Consider the following 21440-nt stretch of genomic DNA (forward strand, 5'->3'; position numbering starts at 1 on the left):
TCAATGGATCGGCTTTTATTCAGTATTATTATTGCTCTTTCAGTTCTGACAATTAAGTTGGCACATAAAGGAATGAGTTTTTGGGACAGAAATGAACATGAAAAAAGTATTTAATTAATTTTTTAAATACTTGCAATATTTCCTTTGCACTTTTAACAGTTATGAAAAGCCATCAAAGAAAGCTGTGCAGAACTCTGATCTGAAAACTAGTCTGTTCACCATCTTGGGTCTTTCACAGTTAGTTGAGGGAAAACGTGTCCCGAGTGCAGTTAGCAGAAAGCCACTTCCCTCCTTACCAGCACACGTCATGCAGTGCTTTCCAATGCTCTGCACCCGCTTGTGTTAAACATTGGAAGGACTCTCTGCTGTTTGCATTTCTCTCTGTGCAGATCAACACAGTAATTCTCTCATGACAGCCAAAGATTGCCTCATACTGCTTGCAAGGTACATCTGAGTTCTTATATTCCATCTACCCTCATCACCAAGCTTTTCCTTCGAGCTGTTCCTGCTCTCCGACCCTCCAGCTCCATTGAAACTTGGCATAAATCAGTTCTTTGTAACACCCACTTCTGTATAAGATGCAAAACCGTGGTACCGAAGATCAGCATTTAGTGAGAGAGCGAGAGGGAACTCCCTATATACATCACACTAACCACGTAGGAGCAGTATACAGTATGTTAAATTCTGAGAGCTACAGATCTCTCCACAAAAGGGGCTTAGAGTCAGTTGCACTGAAGAGTAAATCTCTTAAAAGATCCAGCTACTGCAGTTGTGTCCCTCTGGAGTACAAAAGCAAAGGAGGAAGAGAGTCCTTTTCAAGTTCAAATGCGCTTAGGTAGCCCTAGCCCTCTGGCTGTGCACGGAGCACAGAGAGCCTTGATCATTGGACACAAACTCGGTATTAGGATGAAGCTAAGACACCAAATGTGTATGCAATACGGTTGTTCGCATCCCATGACACTGTCCAGCTTTGCTGCTGCTCGGTGGCATCTCTGTGGTCCCCGCGTGTGGTTAGTGTGTTGGCCAGACGGCAACCACAGCTATTGCAATCAGCAGCAACACAATCACCACCAACATTCCTGAAACAGACAAAGCAAAATTAAGTTACCGTCTTCATGTTACCCTGGAGGATTTATTTATTTTTAAAAAGAAACTGTCTTTTTCAATCCCCTTACATCACCTCGATCAAAGCAGTAGGTTAGAAACGTGGCTACCGAGAAGTTTTCAGTTCTAACTAAAACCAGATCCTTACATGTTAACACATGCATAGAAATCTAACAGCAAAGATCATTTATAAAAGCATGATTTGTTTAAAGCTATCAGCACTGATATTGTACATTTGTGATCGCTGGTTCTGTCTCTTCAAAGATAATTCAACTCTTCTACAGGTGAATGACTAAAAAAGTCACCAGAAAATTTCAGCTCCTGCCAGAATGAGACTTAACACAAGATTCTCTCGACACACCCCAATCAGTCCCATTAAGTTACTTAAAAACATGCTGGATTTGTGAAGTGGAGTAGAATCCATGGAATCATAAATTAGTTTGTTCTCTCGCTCTCTGCCAAATTGTATAGCAAACCTGGTTTGTGTGATATGCTCTGCATTACCGACTCATGCAGGATTACAACATTTTATGACAATTCACTAGTTCAGGTACGAAACGGACTCTGGCCAGGAGGAGACACAGAACTACTCGCAAATTAAAAGGAAAAGGAAAAGGAAAAGCTGCTCCATGGAAGTGACAGTCGAATGTTCTAAGCCTCACAAAGCTCTTCCATAATCCCCATACACACGGACAGAAAATTCGAGATAAAAGTGGGTTTCCCAGCCCGTGTTTTGTGATAACTTTGCTAGATGACGCTGATTCTGCTGATTTCACAGCGTGCTCAGGGAGAGGCTCATTAGACATTTTGATAACAAACCCATCTCCTTCCTAAACCATGACAAGTCCCCTGGCAAACCTTCTTGGATCGCTGCACAAGGTCCCAGGCATTTCACTCAACAGAGCCCCGCACACCAGCTTCCCCTCACATTAACCATCTTTGAGTTATTAACCAGATTTTTTTAAAAACATCCGCTCTAAAGTATCCCCTTCAGAGCCGGGTGAACCATATTAGGGCTCAAAGAGTGGAAAAAATGTCCCTTTCGTTTGGTCTGCTAACAGATGACTATTACTCAACCACTTACAATATTTACAAGTCCAGCTCATAGCAATTAAAAAGGATGTATTAAAATAAACTCCTTTTTCCGAACTGGAAAAGGATATTAGACATGGCTCTTCATAAATAGTGTCATGTTTTCTGTGCAGAAAACTGTGTCTATGCCAGTGTGCCATGTTTTTTTCCAATGAAATGAGGTTGCCACCAATTTTATTTTTTATCTGAATTTAGAGCTAGTACCGTCCTGCCCCGTCAATACCACATGGCACTAGACGTGGCTTTGGCAGTAACTAACGAAGCTACGGTTTGTTTAAGTTAACACATCTTAGAAGCCATTATTAGCCAAACATTACCAATGATAACGCAAGTCAACTGCTGCAGAGAGTCAAACGTATTTGGCCTAGAGATGGGAATGGTTAAGATTCCCACCAGTCAGGTTATGGTGATGGTTACCAGTCAACTGGTGGCCTGGCTCAGCCAGAGCCGCCCATCATGCCATGGACAGGGATGCTTCACCCGGCCAGGCCACTGGTTATCCCGTAAGCATCACCAGTGGCCAGCCAGGCCATGGCAGCCATCGCGCCACGACAAGGGCCGCTCCAGCCCAGCCAGCCTACCTCTCACCCTGGTTAAGTGGTTAACCAGCTCAACATAACATCTCACCGGTTAACTGATTAAATAGGATTTTATATCCCTCATTTGGCCTAACAGTTGTTCTTGGCCATCGGCTCTTATTCTAATTAGGAAAGTCCTGGAATAATCGTAAACTTCAGCTAACAGCCTCTTTCAAGAGCTGTGGGTGCCGCACGGAAAGCTGTCGTGAGCACTGCCAAGCAGCCTAGGGGCATAAGGCGCCAAACCCCCAGTGATGTTCAGGGGGGAACTCAAGTGCCTCTGAAAACATCAACTCCTGCTGCTTGTCTGTGCTGGAGCTCAGGCGCCTTCTCACCATCTTGTCGAGAACCCTGCCCAACTGTTTGTACATGGCCTCTGCTCCTGCTCACCTTGAATTGTTTCAGAAAACTCACTCACCTTTCCCCACCTCTCCCCAACCACCTTGCGATAAGAACAAGCAGCCCCACTGGTCACATGCAGCACGGAGCGCCAAGTCCTCAGCCTTCCTCGAGTGGCTGCCGGCGAGACCGGAGACAGGCAGCCGGGACCTGCACAGGTGTGTCAGCTCCCTCAGGCCAATCCCACAGGGTTTCTCCATCTCCGGAGGCCCAGTAGGGCCAATGCTCCGCCCCCACCATTCCCTCTGCAACACTCCCCATGACCAAGAGCATCTGCTTTCAGACTGTAAATGGATCCACAGCCTCAGGGCTCTCTGAATGCAACGGGAAACTCCAACGAGCCAGGACGGCACAGCCTCGCTTGCCACCAGGGCCATCCCAAATTCATGGCCATGCATTGTGGACCATGACAGCTGGGGTCCTCTTGGCCTTTCGTGAGATTTCACAGGGGAGGCCAGTCTCTCTCAGATTGGAGATCCTGACCCAAAAGAGAGTGGCTGGGGCGGGGGGGGGGGGGGGGGTCACAAGGTTGTTTCAGTAGGGTCACAGCTTTGCCACCCTTAGTTCCGCATTGCTGCCTTCAGCGCTGGGCAACTGGAGAGCAGAGGCTGTAATGGCCGGGCGGCAGCTCTGAAGGCAGCAGCCTAGCAGCAGCAGCGCAGAAGGGTGACAATCCATACCCAAGTCGCCCTTACTTCTGCACTGCTGCTTTCGGAGCTGGATGGCCAGAGAGTGGCAGCTGATGACTAACAGCCCAGCTTTGCAGGCAGCAGCGCAGACGTCAGGGTAGCAACACCACACCCGGCCGTCCTTCCTTCTGCGCAGCTGCTGGAGGTAGTTCTGCCTTCAGAGGTGGACTCCTGGCCAGCAGCCACTGCCCTCCTGCTGCCCAGCTCGGAAGGCGCTGCTGCTGCCAGCAGCTGTGCAAAGGGAAGGGCAGCAGTACTGCAGCCCCCCTACAAAATAACCTAGCAATCCCCCCCAGTCGCTCCTACAATCACAACACCATGACGTTTCACATTTAAATATTGGAAAGCTTCAAATTTACCATTTTTTAAATCCTAGGATCATGAAATTGACCAAAACGGGGCATGAATTTGGTGGGGCCCCAATTATTACGACACACGTCAAGTATTGGAGCCAAATGCTCTGAAACAAGGAACAGCTGGTACAAAACACTCCAGGTTATCAATATGGCTACCGAGGTGGTCGCTGACATCACCCTACTTCTCTGCCCCATACGCCAGCTGCCCACTTAACAGAGAACTTAGTGATATTCAAAGCCCCCCCGCAGAGTTAGCCCTGAGTAGCTAAGAGCATCTCTCCCTCCAGAGCCACCATCCCCCATGACAGCAGGGCCTCACTGAGGCTATGTCTAGACTGCAAGCCTCTTTCGAAAGAAAGCGTCTAGACTGCACGTTGAACTTTCGAAAAAGCGGCTTGAAGAAGCCCTATTTACATTGAAGAACGCCTTCTTTCGAAAGAGGAACTTTCGAAAGAAGGCGTTCTTCCTCGTGAAATGAGGTTTACCGCCATCGAAAGAAAAGCCGCATTCTTTCGATTTAATTTCGAAAGAACGCGGCTTGAGTCTGGACGCAGGGGAAGTTTTTTCGGAAAAAGGCTACTTTTCCCGAAAAAACCCCTGAGCCTGGACACAGCCTGAGACTGTTCACAACCAGACTCGCAAGTGCAGACAGACAGAACTGGACTTACACTATGGAATTCATCCCTGGAGGGGGAAGAGAGCAGCTCGGCCTCACTGTAAACAACAGAAATAAACACCCAAGGCATCTGTCCAGCCCCCTTTCCCTCAGGAACGTCTCCCAGACAACCCCTTCCCCTGCAGCAACACAGGCTGATTCCCAGCTCACACTCCTCAAGGTAAGTCCCCTTGCCAACTCGCACCAGGTGAGGCTCTGGCCCATCATCCAGGAACCTGCTCCCCAAGGAGGAAGAGAGATCGAGGGGGGTTGGTTATTTGCGATTCAGGAGAGGCACTGAGGACTTGTCTACACTGTGCATTAGTCCACAGCTAGAGGGCTGTATACTCTAGCATGCCCTAGCACACAGTACCCTACCTGCCCTGCCGGCACTCATTCTAAGCACCCTAACACACACATACTGCAGCTATCCCACTGAGGGATGCTAAACACAAGCACGGATTGGTAGAGACATGGGTGTGTTTTTCCCCTCTCAAAAGGAGAAAGAACGGTGCATGTAACCAAACAAATTCCTTTAGAGCCATGTACTTTGTTCATTAACTTTCAGAGGCCTCCGATTAGATTTAGAATATGATTTTTAGCCATGTTAGAACTCAGTTTCAATTTTTAAATGTTGGGTTTCTCTCTGCTGGCATGCTTAGGAGTGACTGATGCTGAGGAAATTGAGACAAAATAAGGCATGTGATTATAGTGACATGCTTCGGCTGGCTGATATGTTTTTGCGCTGTAGGAAAACGTTTTAGAGGGTGAAAATCCTCAGTACAGTTTTGATGCAACTGAATGCAGAGATTTTAGCCATTAGAAGGCAACAGATTGATTCTTGCAAAATACTCTCCAAGTGTGAATTAGTAATGATACCAGCCAGGCCTAGCTGTTCTGTGACAACGCCCAAGAGGAGCTGTTCACCAACAGAATTACAGGAAAGTAGAGAGTTAAAACAAATTTTGCTGCTATGCAATAGGAGAACAAAGATTCAAAACAAAAGTATAATACGACAGCAGCAGCGCAGCATGGTGGGAAAAAACAACAACGTTTTGCTTTTTGAAGGAAACTGGCATAAATAAAATCAGGTGCTGCATTGAGAACACACAACAGTAAATGACCACACACAATGTGCATCACCAACGAAGATTTTTAAGCAGATCTGGAGGAGGGGATTATAAGGATATGGATTTATTAAGCTGCTTTGTGTCCATGAAATTGCAAAATGCGACAGGCTTCCATAAATAATGCTTGTTGACGGTACTAACACACCCCAGATTCAATGCCGGTTGGGCTTTTCCTGCTTCAGTACTGTGCAGTGTAAACACCCCATCACTAAGGAACAGCTCCAAGAACGCTCACAAGGAGCAAGCGATGAGGTAAGCAGGACAGACGGAGAATGGAAGAACCAGCAGAGGCACGTGGGGACAGTCTGGGAAATGGGGATGCAGACCTTCCTTTGACAAGCTTTCAAAGAGGAGACATGGAAGCTGCCATCTGAACAAATCAGCCAACGTGAACCTCTGGAGACCGGCTGGCTCTTTCGTAGTCCCTCAGCCCACCCCTTTTGGGATACAGATGCTGCTGAAGATTGGCCAGTCCTGGTGACGCAGGGGACCCTGAACGCGCTCTCTCAACAGGGGACATGCTCTGCTACAAGACTAAGCTTCTGACTCGCCACCAAGAGGAGCTTGAGTAATATTCAGGATGGCACATGTGCTGGACGGACCAGGGCAGCAAGGGTGAACTGAAGAACACGTGTGCTACGTACTGAGAGAGCTAGTGGGCTCACAGATCCTAACAGAACATAACCTGTGGGCAGTGAACAAACCCTGCTCGTGTGCCAGGCTCAGCTACCCAAAACCCCCATCTGTCAGTCCTTCCTTCACTAGTGCCTGAATCACTAGATCCTTCTCCCCTTGGCCGCTGGGACACACACCCACTTCCCCCATACAATTCACTCAGCAACCTCTCTGTTCCCAGCCTCCAGGTGAGGGCAGCAAGGAATCCTCAACAGCCTCCTGGCTGCTAGGAGAGCCCTCCAGATGTGTCCTCCCCAGGGCTGAATAAAGGGAGTAATCACTTCCCTAGATCTGCTGGCAATGCTCCTCCTAATGCAGCCCAAGATGCCATTAGCCTGCTTGGCAACAAGGGCGCCCTGTGGACTCCTCTCCAGCTTCTCATCCACTGAAATACCCAGGCCCTTTTCTGCTGAACTGCTGCTTAGCCCCCCCCCAGCCTGTAGCGGGGCAATAACTGGATCCGTTTCCTGAATGGTTTTGCCATAAAAGGCCAATGTCCTATAGACATCCAGAGAGCGGAGTCGCTGCTCCCCGCCACGGGAAGGGCTGGTGGTGGGGACAAGTTATGCTGTGTCGACCAGACTGAAAATCTCTTCCACTTGGGGAGGAAGGTGGCTCTTGTAGCGAGCTTCCTGCTACCCAAGAGAACTTGTCTAGCCTGGTCTGAGCAGGAAAGCTCCATCGGGTTCAGTCATGGAGCGTCCATGCCGCAAGGTGCAGCGATTCAAGGTTTGGATGTCGGAGAGGAACAGGATCTTGCCCGTGAAGATCCAGGAAGAGTCGCTGGGGCAGTGATGGAAGCCAGAGTCCGGATGGGTGGTGCCAAGGCTGAGGTGGGTAGTGGAAGCACCGGTGTCATTCGAGATCGGGCCGGCACAGATACAGCCGGCACAGACCAGGGAGCTCAGTGATACGCCCAAAAGGCCACTGGATCGGGTTCCACGGTGGAGGCCACTGCCCTGAGTGAGGTTGGCAGTGATAGCAACCTGCTATTCAACCTCTCTGCATCGTAGGAATCTGCATCAGACTCTGAGATCTCCGAAGAGAAGACCACAGAGGAACAGTCCTTGGTGATGAGACTCTGAGGATGCATGGCCAGTTCCAGGGAGAGAAGGAGAACAGCACGACATCAGAGCTGGCTCGTCCCGAGAGGGAACGGGGATGCTGGTCGCTACAACACTTCTTCCCTCCTTGCAGAAGGTGGTGCCGTCATGCGGATCAAGTCCTGCGCTGCCTCAAGTCTTCAGAGTGAAGGAAAGATGAACATCCTGCTCCAGGGATTGTAATGGGTGGGGGGGCAGGAATCGATGAGCCCCTGGAGCCACTAGGCCCAAGATGGGATAGGCGGGCCGGCGCTGCTTCCTTAGACTGGGGTGTGGGAGAGTTTCCTCTCTCCTGGGGCACTGGCGATGACCATCGGCACCTGCCAGACTTAGGTCCTGTGCCATGTTGATGCAGAGTCCTTGGACTCCCTCCTGGGTGCCAGGTCATGTGCCGTCAGCCTCGGCTTGCTCCACCCAGAGAAGGAAGTGTTCTAAGCTGGCTCCATCAGTCCCGGGTCAGCTTGAGGGTGCAGAGCTGCCTCCATGAGCAGGATCCAAAGCCTTTGCTCATGATCCTTAGGTGCCCATACTCAAAGCTGCTGCAGATGTGACACTTGTCCTTTTGGTGACCCTCCCCCCTAGGCACTTCAGACATGTAGTGTGCGGGTCACTTTTAGGCACAAGTTTGCCACCGTCTTCTCAAGCTTTGAACCCCAGGGACCAAGGCATGCCACAGTGTTGGGGAGGCAGGCGGGGTGTAAGAACAGTACATAAACTTCAAAACTAATACGAACGACCAATAACCACCAATGACTATGCCCCCAGGACAGCCGGAGGCTGCTAATGGTGATGGTCAGAGCAAGAGCGAGAAGTTTCAGTTGCCATCACTGATGGAACTGAAGGGCTGGCAGAGCTCAGTACTGAGCGCCATGAAGGCGTGACTTCAGGGGGTGTCCAAGTGGACCTGACAGATGCTGCTATGGGGAAAAACAAATTTCCTGCTACTGTGGCGCACGCACGCTCTCTCTCTCTCATTGGAATGGACACAGACATTTGAAGAACTGACATTCATTCTGGTATGATCTGCAATTAGGATAACTTTGCATTGTTAGGTGAAAGACAGTGTAGCACCTTCAGAGGGATACACAACCAGTACATACAAATCACTTCATCCACCACTGAAATGAACATCAGCTGTTTAACAGCACATTAGAAGCATCATAAAAAGGAACTGCAAGGAGGCCGATATTTGTTCTCTCTCCAATTGCAGGAGGAATTTCAAGGCGGCATGAGTTGGGAATTCAACTGGGACAAATTTGAGAATATTTTGAAAAGCTGGAAAAGGCTATGTCCAGGGGGGTCCTTTTTGAACACTTGATTATGAAAACAACTTCAAAATGTTTTGTGAAAATAGGTTTGGTTGGGTTTTTTGGACCAGCTCTCCCCTGCGGAAGACTACAATCAGAGAGTAACAAGCAGCTGTCAGGGCTATCCTTTTTCACAGGAGCAAACCCCTAGCAATACAGAGCCCTCTTCTGACCCAGTACCGATGCCAAAGGGTGAGAGAAACCTCAACAATTCTTCTCAAGTGTTGCCCACACCAGGACACACCGACGTCCTCTGCTGAAAAGTGGCCTGAGCTGCAAGTTCTGTTTGTGCATGTAACCTTCCACCAGCCACGTAGGAGTTTCAGGTATGCTGGACAGATGGGTAGAGAACTACCTGCTAAGCGCAGAACGAGTCTGTGCAATTCTTTCCCCATTTATAACCGAATTAGATAGGCCACCTTCACCTCACAGAGCAGTTTACAATGTCTTTTACGGAGTAAGACAATCTGCCTTAAAAACTATCACGAACCACACTGGTTTCATCTGATAATGCTGATTGCTGGTCAGAGCCAGACTCTGCATTTGCCGTCACATGTCAAGAATCTCGTTACTCCTGCTGGCTCTTGGAATGGAAATCACGCGAGCAGCTGGGCCCGAAGTGCCACCATTTCTTTAGAGTATGCGAATTCTCAACAGTAATGGTGATTTAAACTCAGAGAAGTTTCTGCTCCACCTGAGGAGGAAGAGACGACTTTTCACATCAGCCATATAAAAACCACCCAATGGCTGCTTGTCAAGTCAACATTTCATGCCCGTTTTCTGACATGCCAATATTTACTGTGAAATATCCACTCGGTGCTGAATATAGCTCCTGGGAAGCGGAGTGTATGTAGAGTCTGGCAGCAATTCAAGAGCATTTGAAAAGGCATTCAGGAACTCTGTCATAAATATGTCTTGTTTTGACAACTCCCTCTTGAATAAGTGTCAAAAATGTTCTGGTCTGCTTCTATCAAACTATTGATTTACCATTAAAAGTCACTCCATACCTGCTGTACGCTGACGACTTACATTTAATATGGTATCAATTAGGGCATACGGTAATAAGGTTCTAAAAGGGGACATATAGCATTACTAGCTACATGCAAAAGTTTCAACCAGAGTCTATGCTGGATAGAGAGTGGAAAACATAACATGAAGTTAAGGTTAGTTCTCATCAGTGTATCATTTGCAAGTAACAAGTAATTAGCTTCTTTTCTTGACTTGTCGTTGAAAAGCTTTTCCAGTTCACCCTGCGTGCAAGCCCTACAGCTCACTCTGCTGCTAGAGTCTAGATCCAGAAGGGGGGCATCTCTGGGACCCTGATTTTGGAAGCATCCTCACAACCTGCCCATTAATCCGCTTCTGCCTACTGCTAGCTGGGTGTAAACATTGGCACTGAGAACTGCAAGACTCCCAGTTCATTGCACACGGCTACCTTATGGGATAGGCCACATGACCAAGCTGCTGCAGATACAAACAAGTGATCCAGTGGGAATGCTGTTGCATAGCCAACCAGTGCCCTGAGCCACTTTTTCCCGGATCAGTTTGAGTGTCTTGACGTTAGGAGTCGGTAATGGGTTGCTCTCAACTTGCTCTGCTCTTGGCTGTCTTAGAGGTCCCAGAGCTACACTGGACGTCTGGCCTCCTGCCCAGACTGCGCTCTCCTGTTTTCAGTGTATAGTTCCAATCTGCCCCCATGCTTGCTGAACACCCCCCTGGGAGTATTGGGAGAGCTAATGAGGGAACTGGGGCTATGGTGTTGACACTGCAGAGATGACGCACATCTCTACCTCTCCACCTCACCCCCTCAGCGTGTGCAGCACATAGAGACCTGGACTCGCTGCCCAAGAGAGGATGAGGTGTTGCCAGCTGAGCCACTGCACTGGTAAGAGCACCACAAGGCTCCCAGGCCCGGGGAACAAGGCGGCGTGAAAGAGTACACGGAGGAGGATCACGCTCTGAGAGGCAGCCCTCTTGTTATTTTGCTGAAACAGACTAAAGAATCAAGCGGCACTTTAAAGACTTACAAATGAATTAGGGTATTAGAGCCTACGCTTCCGTGAGCTACAACTCCCTTCCTCAGATGCTGAAGAGGAAAAGACAGAGACAGAGGGAAAAAAAGACACAGAGATGGGAGTGTGACAACAATGCTAACTGCACTGGTTTACAGCTGTCCAAACCTTGTCACGTGAAGTGGTGTGATGCACTCTAAAGGGGCTAGACCTTACTGCCATCTGGAGATGGAACTTGATGCCAAATGGCACTCTCCATTTGGTAAGCTGTGTGGGGTTGGGGTTTTGTTTTGTTTTTTGTAGAGAGAGAACACATGAAAATGGGGGTGGGGTGGTATGTGCCAGCTTCCGCTTGGTTTTCGGGACAGTTTCGGGTGTTTAGTTCAACCTAAAAATCCCTAGATGGTTTAGGGGCTGCCTACGCAAGAGTCGACTCTGCAGGTGCCACAGTTGTGACAATGAGGGTGCTCAAAGTGGAGTCCTCTCTATACAAGAGAACATTCTCTAGGAGAGAGCGCTCTGGAACTACCTTATGCCCTTGACTCAAAGTAGCCCAGGTCTGCTGACCCTCGGGGAATTCCTGCAAGGCCCTGTGGATCATTTATGGGGAGGAGGTTCAGTGGGGAGCACGCTGCCCCTTGGGAATGAAGCTCTGCTGGAGGTTTCCTGAGTCTTTACTGCTGGTTTCGGTATATTCTTCTTCTCCGTGACATCAAAGGTGCTAGAACAGTAGATGGGGCCTTTTTTGTGTCATTACGAACCAAGTAAAAATAATAAAAATGTCACAGTCTGACTTTAAGGAGCCCAGGGGAAAAAGCTGCTTCTCTTTGCCAGACCAAGAAAGTTTTATCCCTACAGAACGGTGTACTCAGAGTTTACGTATTAGCCCTCAACATTGGGACAAATGGCCTGGAGCGCTAACTAAAAACACAGCATTTGCTTTAGACAAGGGAAAGCAGTAAGGAGGTGAAGTTTCAAGGAAAAACTGGAGTGTCACCGCTGCCTTCTTTGTGGACTTTTTTAATGCCCAACTTTAAAGAAAAATCCCTTAGCTGCTTTTTAATTAAGTTTATTTTAAGTCAGTGTTGCCAGATACATGACCAAAAAAATCTGTTAAAACCCTTAATCTTCAAGACATCAGAGAATCAAATTGGAAGAGTATGAATTCAATTTATACACCAAAGTCACTGGTTTTATATGGCAAACAACGTAACAAATCCATCTTTCCTTCACATTCCCTTAAAAAAAAATCACAACCTCATGCCCCCTCCCCCAAAAGCCATAAAACCTTTCCATCTAACATTTTTCTGTTTTAACATGAGACAGGGTATTCAATTTGTATTGCATTAAGAACCACTTTAGTACAAATCCCACACTATTAAGCTGGCTTGTATGTAAATACACTCCCTGATTGCTACACCTGCATCATTTGAAACACATCCTCCAGAGGCCTGCTCTTTATTAATTTTGTGACAGCCAAACTTTTTTTCCCCGTGTGATGTGTCTGTGCAAAGGGCGGCAGTTTCACATTATCCTACGCCCCCCACCCCCACCCAAAGAAAGCTAGACACTTTATTGCTTTTGACCTTCTTTTAACGGGTATGACTGGAGAAATTTAATGTTACAATTGTACTTCTCAACTCTGACACCACAATCATTGGCAATCCTCCAACAAATCAAGCACAGGCTTTGGGAACAGCTAATAAAGGCTCAGAAAGCCATATGTTTCACTGGGTCTAAAGAAAAAGGAATATGTCTGAAAGAAGCTGAGCTCTCTGAAAACATTTGTACTTGGAGGAAAGCAAAAGCTAGGTTACTCTATGCAATATGAAAATATTAGAAGCCATCAAATTTGGAGTTACACATAAAGTTCCATATTAAGAGACTTTTCAAAACCTTTAATGATCCGAGTGCAAACGTGTGAAGTTTTCTGGTTATTTGTAACAAAACCTCGATCGATCTTGTTAAATATATGACTAAATAGTGCCTCTGCTCTTCTTCTTGCCACGCAGCACAGGAAGTCAGCTGTAGTACCACAGTGGGTACTTGGTCACAGTAAAGTCTTATAATTCCATTAATGCCATCAGAGCCTGAATATATGCTAGTAATTTACTACCAAGTGATGACAGCTGGCAAAGGAAATAAAGGGAGGATGAATCAAAAGCAAAAGAAAGAATGAGATGGGAATTTATGTATGCCACAGAAGAAGTGTGCAGGGAGTTAAAAATAGTGTGTCTCCAAGATCTGAGAGTTTATGGTCCCAAGCCAAAAGCATACCCCAAAGGAATGAAAGGAAATGAGATACGTGTTCCCCCAAATCTCACATTGTTCTATCTCAATTGATTTCTGGAGCTCTTTTTAAAATCTGTTGCTACTTTTTTTAAAACAAATCCATGCCAGAGGGTGCAATTAGCTATTTCCAAGTGGAATTTCAAAGACTTTCCAAGTTCTTTTGGGAAAAACTGATTTTTTAATGTCCATCTACAAATTAACTGTGATAGAGGATTACTAGACAGCACTGGGTCTTGCCATGAGGGTAGGAGACTGGACTCGATGACCCTTCCAGTTCTAGTGTTCTAGGATTCTATGACTTCACTGAGCATAGTTATAGCACTCAGCACCAGAAGCTACTCTCTTCAGAGACTGCAAACTCCTCTTTCATCCATTGAAAAGATAAACCAGAGGGATTTGAGAGGTGCACATTTGTATGGTGGCAAGGAATGATGGACGTCTACTGCTTTAAAGCACAATGTAAACATGGATCTGACTAATTACTGTACTTCTAGGTCTTAGCTGTAGACACAATGTCAGCAGCCAGTTACATTAAAGGTTGGTATTTGAGAGAGTACAAAAATGAATGGAAGGTACATTGAAGCAGGAGGGTGCACCTCCGTTCTGGAGAGCTTGCATGTGCTCCCGTTGTCGTAAGTGATTTGCCTAAGAAACACAGAGGTAGACAGGGACAATACTGGGAATAAAATCTATTAATCCTGACTTCCCGGCAAGTCTGCTGGACAGGCAACATGGAGCCAGATCTGGTTAGCCTGAACTATTATCCACTTTTTATAAACAATACAAATTAGTTCATAGTACAATCATAGGAGAAGCATTTCCACTTACATTTTTCAAACGATTGTTACTGGACATGGAAAGCTTATGAAGTCACTTTACTGAGAACATAAGGAAAAAGCATTTGAATGTTTCCAGCTTCTCGCTTGATGAGCTATAGGTGACTTTATAGACAATCACCTACTATGAAGCACATTAAAACAACTAATATTGCTGGCCACTGTCGGCAGACAGGCTACTGGGCTAGATGGACCTTTGGTCTGACCCAGTACGGCCGTTCTTATGTTCTAATTAGCTACCTGGTACCAACCTCCATAGGAACCCATAACAAATTCAACTTGAAACATTTTTAGACAATTCACCCCCAATGACATACTGGGTGTAGAATTCCCAGTAGAGATGATATAAGCTTTTTCTAGCCATTAAAAAATTAGGGATGTAAGAGTGCAACCATTTAACAGTTACACGCCGATCTCTGGCCCCTGCGGGGAGCTGGTGCACTAGTAAGCTGGCTCCCAGCATGCACTGGCTCCGGCTGCCAGCCCTGCTCCCAGGAGGCCGGTTGTCGTCCCATGCTGCGGGCTCTGCAGTATAATCACAGTGTGGCCCAGGTCTGTAACTGGAACGCCAAGGCAGTAGCACAGTACAGAAAACAACTAGCAATGTAAAAACACATGCTTCCTTGAGGAGTCAGTCGGTGTTTTTCACGTTACTTGTTGTCTAGTTGGAGATGGCAACCCCTCTGTCTGGTGCTTTTTACAGATGTCTGCGCTACAGGAAGCATCACAGCAGATGTTGTATATAAGGTCACCTATATAGGTTTCATCAAGCGAGAAGCTGGAAACATTTGAATGCTTTTTCTTTTTGTTCTCAGTAGACTGACTGACTTCATAGGCTTTCCATCTCCAGCCTCACACTGCTATTATCAAACTATTTCCAACCCCAACAGTCATCAACGGACACAGTTACTGGATTTTCGACTGCAGCTTATTTTTTTCACTCTTAAAATCACACACATTGTCCAATTTTTCCCCTCTCAGCTGCCTTTCCCTTACGTGAGTGGGACCTGGATCTAAGATGGGTCAAGTGACAGGCTGCATTTCTGAATAAGTGTGTTATTCTTTGGAACAGGATGCGTTCGTGTTTAAGAAACTCACAGTCTAGCTAAGTTTTCCAGAAGTTAAAGACCCAACCAAAACTAAAGCAGCCTTGCTGGATACCGAGGGAAGGAAGTTTCTTCTGGACCGGCCACAGCGAAGGTGAAATTCCCCCTGCACAGAGCCTGGACACCGCTTACATCCCTCAAAACAGGGCCTAAACAGTACACGGGCCTCTCTCTGCCTTGGGAATTTACCCCACCTGAAAACAAAAGCTGATTACAGAGCTCACAGAGATTCTCTAGGGACACCTACACTTTGCGCCACAAAGAGGCAGGTCTACGGGAGTCTGAACTGGTTTGCGCTTTCATCCCGGCTCCTCCCAGGCTTGCCCCTCGCAAGGTGCCAGAAGACAGGGGTGAGTCAGGGAAAAGTCCTAGCCAGGGTGGCGAGAACGAGCAAGCTGTAGTGTAACTCACCCCGTCATGCGCCCCGGGAGCCACCTTCCCTGGCATGCACCTGACAAAGTGGGTCTTTGCCCACGAAAGCTCATGCTCCAACACATCTGTTAGTCTAGAAGGTGCCACAGGACCCCTCAGACTAACACGGCTCCCCCTCTGATACATGTCACCTTCCCTGGGACTTCTCCACAGTTGCAAACACAGGAAACACTTGTCAGGACAACTGGCTTAGGAGGCTGGGCTGTGGGGGCCAAGAGGCTCCCAGTGCTGAAGGGCCGTGTGGACTGTCTTGTGAGTTTAGACCATTTTCTTAAGAGGGAAAGAGAAAGGGGGAAAAAGCAGAAATAACCCTGAAGCCCAACACAACACAGGACTCCAGGTGCTTCCTTCCAACACTGCCTCATGAGAACGTTACTGCTCCTCATTCAGTGTCCGGTCACTCCCCAAGTGCGGCTACTGCGGGGAGGGCAGAGAGGGGTCGCACGCTGAGTCATCACCCACACAGCCCCTACCCAGCTGGGTCAGCTTCCTCCCCGCATTGGGCGGCTGCACCTCCCAGGCCTGGCACCACAGGCAAGTCCCTCCTGACCCAGGCAAGGGGGAGTGAAGGAGAAAGTATTGAGCAATGGTGGGGGAGGCGGGGAGGGGAGGGATGGAAGTGGATGGGGATGGGGATGGCCCCTTGGTGGATGAGACGAGGCAGGCCAGGGGAGGTTCCGGCATTCCAGCTAGAGTATCATTTTTTAAACATTACGAAGTTGCAACCCTGTCTGCAGCACGTCCCTTGTGGGCACTCGGCCGCTCCTACGCGCAAACCCTGCCGCCCTTGGCTGCCTTCTCCCAGGACCACTGAGCTGTGTCTGCCACAGTGGGGGCCATGGCATTATAGGCCACGTCTGCCGTGCCTCTTGTCTGCAGCAGACACGAGCAGGCCTAGCTTCTCCTAGAGGCGCAGAACTCCTCCTGAGATGCTGGGGATGACCCCGACCCCAGCGACGGGGAAAACTACGGTGCCATGGAGCGGTGCTGAGGAGAGGGTGAGCAGTGTTGCTCCATCACTCGCTAGCCTCTGCAGGGGGCAGTTTCCCTTTGTGACGCAGATGCTCGCCCAGGGGATTGGGCCGTCGTTACTGTGAGGGCCCTAGCTGTCTCGAAGATGGCCGGCGTGGAAGGAAGGCCTAAATCCTCCTTCCCAGATGTCCGCCCTGAGGAGTCAACTAAAACCTCCTGCTGAGGCTGGTGTTGATGGCGCTGGCTGAGTCGGAGCTGGAGAAGTACGTCCCAATGCGGGAACATCCTGCTGGTGCCGCTGCCTTCCACGGCTTTCGTGGGAGCGTGACAACTGGCGGTCTTCCTTCTGTTGTGCAGCTCCGGCCAATCGGAAGGCTTTCATGGTGCTGAGGGTCCCCGGAACACGAGTCCTTTCTCCGTGTTGCAAGTTCTCTTCTGAGGCCAGTGCACTCTGCCCTGAAGTGCTGGGTTTGGGACTGGACGCCAGCTGGGGACGAAAGGCTGATTCCATGAGTAGTTTCAGACTAAAGTCTCTCTCCTTCTTAGTTCTTGGACAGAAGCCTCTGCAGGTTTTGCACTTCTCAGCCTACGCCAAACACTTGAAACAGCAGTCTGAGTCTCCTTTTGGCATAGGCATCAGATACGACCCACGTGACTTGCATGCTTGAGACAGAGGCATGTCCCAGTCCCCAGGAAGGGAAAAGTGGTGGGGGAACCCCAATTAAAACGTAACTAAGAACTACTGAAATGTCCTAATAATAAGTTTTCAACTATTTATAGACATGGTAGAAAGGGACCACTTGGGGAACGCTTGGTGTAGCAAGAGAAGAGGTCTGTCAATGACTGTCGATGGTGGTAAAGAAATAAGCTGGCATGTACCTACACATACACTGCCATAAAGGTGCAACTCTAGGGGACTCCACCTGGCTTGATGGGTACCACCAGGGGATAAACCTTTCGATGACTGCACATGCAGCACGCACCCTCCCCTCCCCACTTGGAATCTACAAGAGCAAGCATCTGCCGAACAATAGGAGTGTTTGAAAACGGGACACAGATTCCTAAGGAACTTCATTTTTTTTAAATTAATAATATCTGAGATTTACATACAGACAACGAAACTTCCACTGTCTCCATCGGAGGAGAACAGGGAATGGAAAAGAAGGAAAGAATATTTTATGATTAGTTCCTTATGGCGCATACATTCTTGAAGCATATTTCTTACACTCCCTGGAACACTTGTGCATTCTTGATTGCAAGATGGCAATAAGTGATTTCCTTTAAAAGCGCGGTCTTTTATTAGGATCCGAAAACTATCCTGAGAGCCGAGCTTTGCTTCGCTCTCACGTTGCTTCACTCTCACTCTTTCTTGGAGTGGCACCATCATCCCAATGTGTTACATTTCAAAGACAGCAATAAACATTTCAGCATGGTCTATTCAATTCACTTCATAATATCGTGCATTTCTATTATAGCCCCAATAGCACCATAAATCACCTGTGCACAGATTAAACGGGAAATTCCAGCTCAAAAAGAGTGTGGGGTTTTTCTTTATAAAAAAAACAACAGAAATGGGTGCAAAATGCAGTGAAAAATGGAACGACTCTGGCAATCTCAAATACGGAGCTATTAGCAGGACCCATAAAATGTCAAATGAACAAGTTCAGAAAACTGCTCCGGAATATCTGCACGAGGAAAACCTACCAGAAAGGAAAACACTCTTTGGTGTACTGCATGGAGAAGGAAACACATTCATAATATCTAATCAAACACTGCAGAAGAGGATTAATTATACCCAATGCATCTAAATCAGCTAACCACGTCCACTTTTGCATAGTGATCGCTTTCATTTTTTGTTCACTCAAGGTCTGCATTGCTGTTGGAACGTTACAGCCTTGAGTTGTTTCCCTTTGCAATTTTCCAGGGTTTGTAGCAGAACTACCCATTTGCTGGTGCGCTGAATATGCAACTAGTGCAGCTAAAACATTACTCATGTTACTATGTCGGCTCTGGGAAAAGGAGCTTTTCCATTAGAAGTAGTCACGTGGCTATTGTCGAGAAGTAGGTGGTAGAGTGGAGATGGGTTCTGGCATCCACTTCTGATTTGAAGATGTAGTGAAGATGGGACAAATTATTTTTTCTCCCTCTGGGATTTCAGAAGTCACAGTAAACTAAATTGTGCTTGCAATTGGGCTTAGTTTGGTCATGGTTATAGCTAGACATACACTTCTTGTTGTCTGCCTACTGCTGTCTCATACAGTAAGATTTCTGCAGGCAGCCGTGTGGTGTGTAACCCACTTGCTACTAAGGATGTTAAGGATTCGTCGACTAGTCAACTATCCGATAAGCAAATGCTTATCGACAGGATAGTCAATTAGTTGCTTCCCCACCTCCCCCTTGCTGCTTCTATCAGATAGAGGCAGCAAGACAGGGGGAAGGAGGAGGGAGGTACTTCAAAGCAGCAGCGCTGCACGGAGGTCCGAGCCAACTCCAAGCTCTTGAGCATTTCAAAGCGGAAGCGCCTGCGTGGAGCCCGGAGTCAGCAGGACTTCCTGCTGGCCCTGGGCTCCACGCAGGGTTCCAACTTAGAAATGCACAAAAGCCCCCACTGGTTGCACGCCACACGGCTGCCTGCAGAAATTCCATCGACTACTCGATTAGTAAATTAATCGCTAGTTAATATCCCCACTTGGTACTAGATAGGTTTACCACCAACCCATGTCCTTCTCCCGGAAGAAGTCAAGAGCACACACATACTCCCTAGAACTCTTACCCCTCTGTTGTATGTCTCATGCAGCAGAGAACTTGCCTGAAGAGCCGATGGTTACTTTCCGACATCTTGTTCTACCAAAGTTTGTTATTTATTAAATGAGGTATCCACAAAACATGCAATCCAGAAGAGTCTGATACACAAATGGCAGGACTCTGTGGCCTGGTGGTGGAAGGGCATCCTTGGACTGGGGACTGCAAGAGACAGCCCCGACTGGGTCATGATAGTCATGCTCAGGCTCAGCACAAGTGTTAACTGACTTCAGTGAGACGACACCAGCACAGGCAATCACATGCATGAGTAAGTATAGAATCATAGAACTGAAGAGACCTCAGAAGGTCATCAAGTCCAGCCCCCTGCTCTAGGCAGGACCAATTCAAACTAAATCAATCCGGCCAGGGCTTTATCAAGCCTAGACTTAAATACCTCTAGGGATGGAGACTCCACTACTTCCCTAAGTAACCCATTCCAGTGCTTCACCACCCTCCTAATATCCAACCTGGACTTCTCCCACCACAACTTGAGACCATTGCTCCTTGTTCTACCATCTGTCACTACTGAGAACAGCCTCTCTCCATCCTCTTTGGAACCTCCCTTCAGGAAGTTGAAGGCTGCTATCAAATCCCCCCTCACTCTTCGCTTCTGCAGACTAAACAGACCCAAGTCCCTCAGCCTCTCCTCGTAGGTCATATGCTCCAGCCCCCTAATCATTGTGGTTGCCCTCCGCTGGACCCTCTCCAATGCGTCCACGTCCTTTTTGTAGTGGGGGGCCCAAAACTGGACACAATACTCCAGATGTGGCCTCACCAAAGCTGAATAAAGGGGAATAATGACATCTCTGGATCTGCTAGCAGTGCTCCTCTTAATGCAACCTAATATGCCATTAGCCTTCTTAGCTATAAGGGCACACTGTTGACTCATATCCAGCTTCTCATCCACTGTAACCCCCAGGTCCCTTTCTGCAGAACTACTACTTAGCTGGTTGGTCCCCAGCTTGTAACTATGCTTGGGATTCTTCCGTCCCAAGTGCAGGACTCTACACTTGTCCTTGTTGAACCTCATCAGATTTCTTGTGGGCCAATCCTCCAATTTGTCTAAGTCATTCTGGACCCTATCTCTGCCCTTAAGCATATCTACCTCTCCCCCCAGCTTAGTGTCATCTGCAAACTTGCTGAGGGTGCAATCCATCCCCTCATCCAGGTCATTCATAAAGATATTGAACAAAACCGGTCCTAGAACCGAACCTTGGGGCACTCCACTAGAAACCGTCCACCATCCTGACATCGAGCTGTTGATCACTACCCGCTGGGCACGGCCTTCTAGCCATCTTTCTATCCATCTTACCGTCCATTTATCCCATCCACATTCCCTTAACTTGCTGGCAAGAATATTGTGGGAGACCGTATCAAAAGCCTTGCTAAAGTCAAGGTATAACATCCACTGACTTTTCCATGTCCACCGAGCCAGTTACCTCATCATAGAAGCTAATCAGATTGGTCAGGCACGACTTGCCCTTTGTGAATCCATGCTGACTATTCCTAATCACTTTCCTCTCATCTAAGTGCCTCAAAATGGATTCCTTAAGGATCCCTTCCATGATTTTTCCAGGAACCGAGGTAAGACTGACCGGCCTATAGTTCCCTGGATCGTCCTTCTTCCCTTTTTTGAAGATGGGCACTACATTTGCCTTTTTCCAATCATCCGAGATTTCTCCCGATCTCCACGACTTTTCAAAGATAAGAGCCAAAGGCTCTTCAATGACATTTGCCAACTCCCTCAGTACCCTCGGATGCACTAAGTCCGGACCCATGGATTTATGTACGTTTAGCTTTTATAAATAGTTCCTAATCTGTTCTTCACCCACCACGGGCTGTCCATCTTCATCCCATCTTGTGTCACTTAGCGCAGAAGTCCATGAGCCGACCTTATCTG

The 21440-nt window shown here is 47.8% G+C and overlaps 1 protein-coding gene across 4 annotated transcripts in view; it reads right to left on the reverse strand.

Moving 5' to 3' along the window:
- The window catches only part of STX8 (syntaxin 8), a 135499-nt gene continuing 114059 nt past the window's right edge, over positions 1–21440 (reverse strand). For 3 of the 4 annotated variants that reach the window (XM_075903484.1, XM_075903485.1, XM_075903487.1), the window contains 2 exons: positions 21373–21437; positions 1–1079 (listed from right to left, as the gene is read on the reverse strand). In XM_075903484.1, coding sequence (XP_075759599.1) covers positions 1065–1079; positions 21373–21437 — 80 coding nt within the window. In that variant the 3' untranslated portion in view covers positions 1–1064. The remainder of the gene's footprint in view (positions 1080–21372; positions 21438–21440) is intronic. The other variant, XM_075903486.1, reaches the window with a different exon arrangement.

Source organism: Pelodiscus sinensis, chromosome 20 (assembly GCF_049634645.1).
Source record: "Pelodiscus sinensis isolate JC-2024 chromosome 20, ASM4963464v1, whole genome shotgun sequence".
In the NCBI taxonomy this organism is placed as follows: Eukaryota; Metazoa; Chordata; order Testudines; family Trionychidae; genus Pelodiscus; species Pelodiscus sinensis.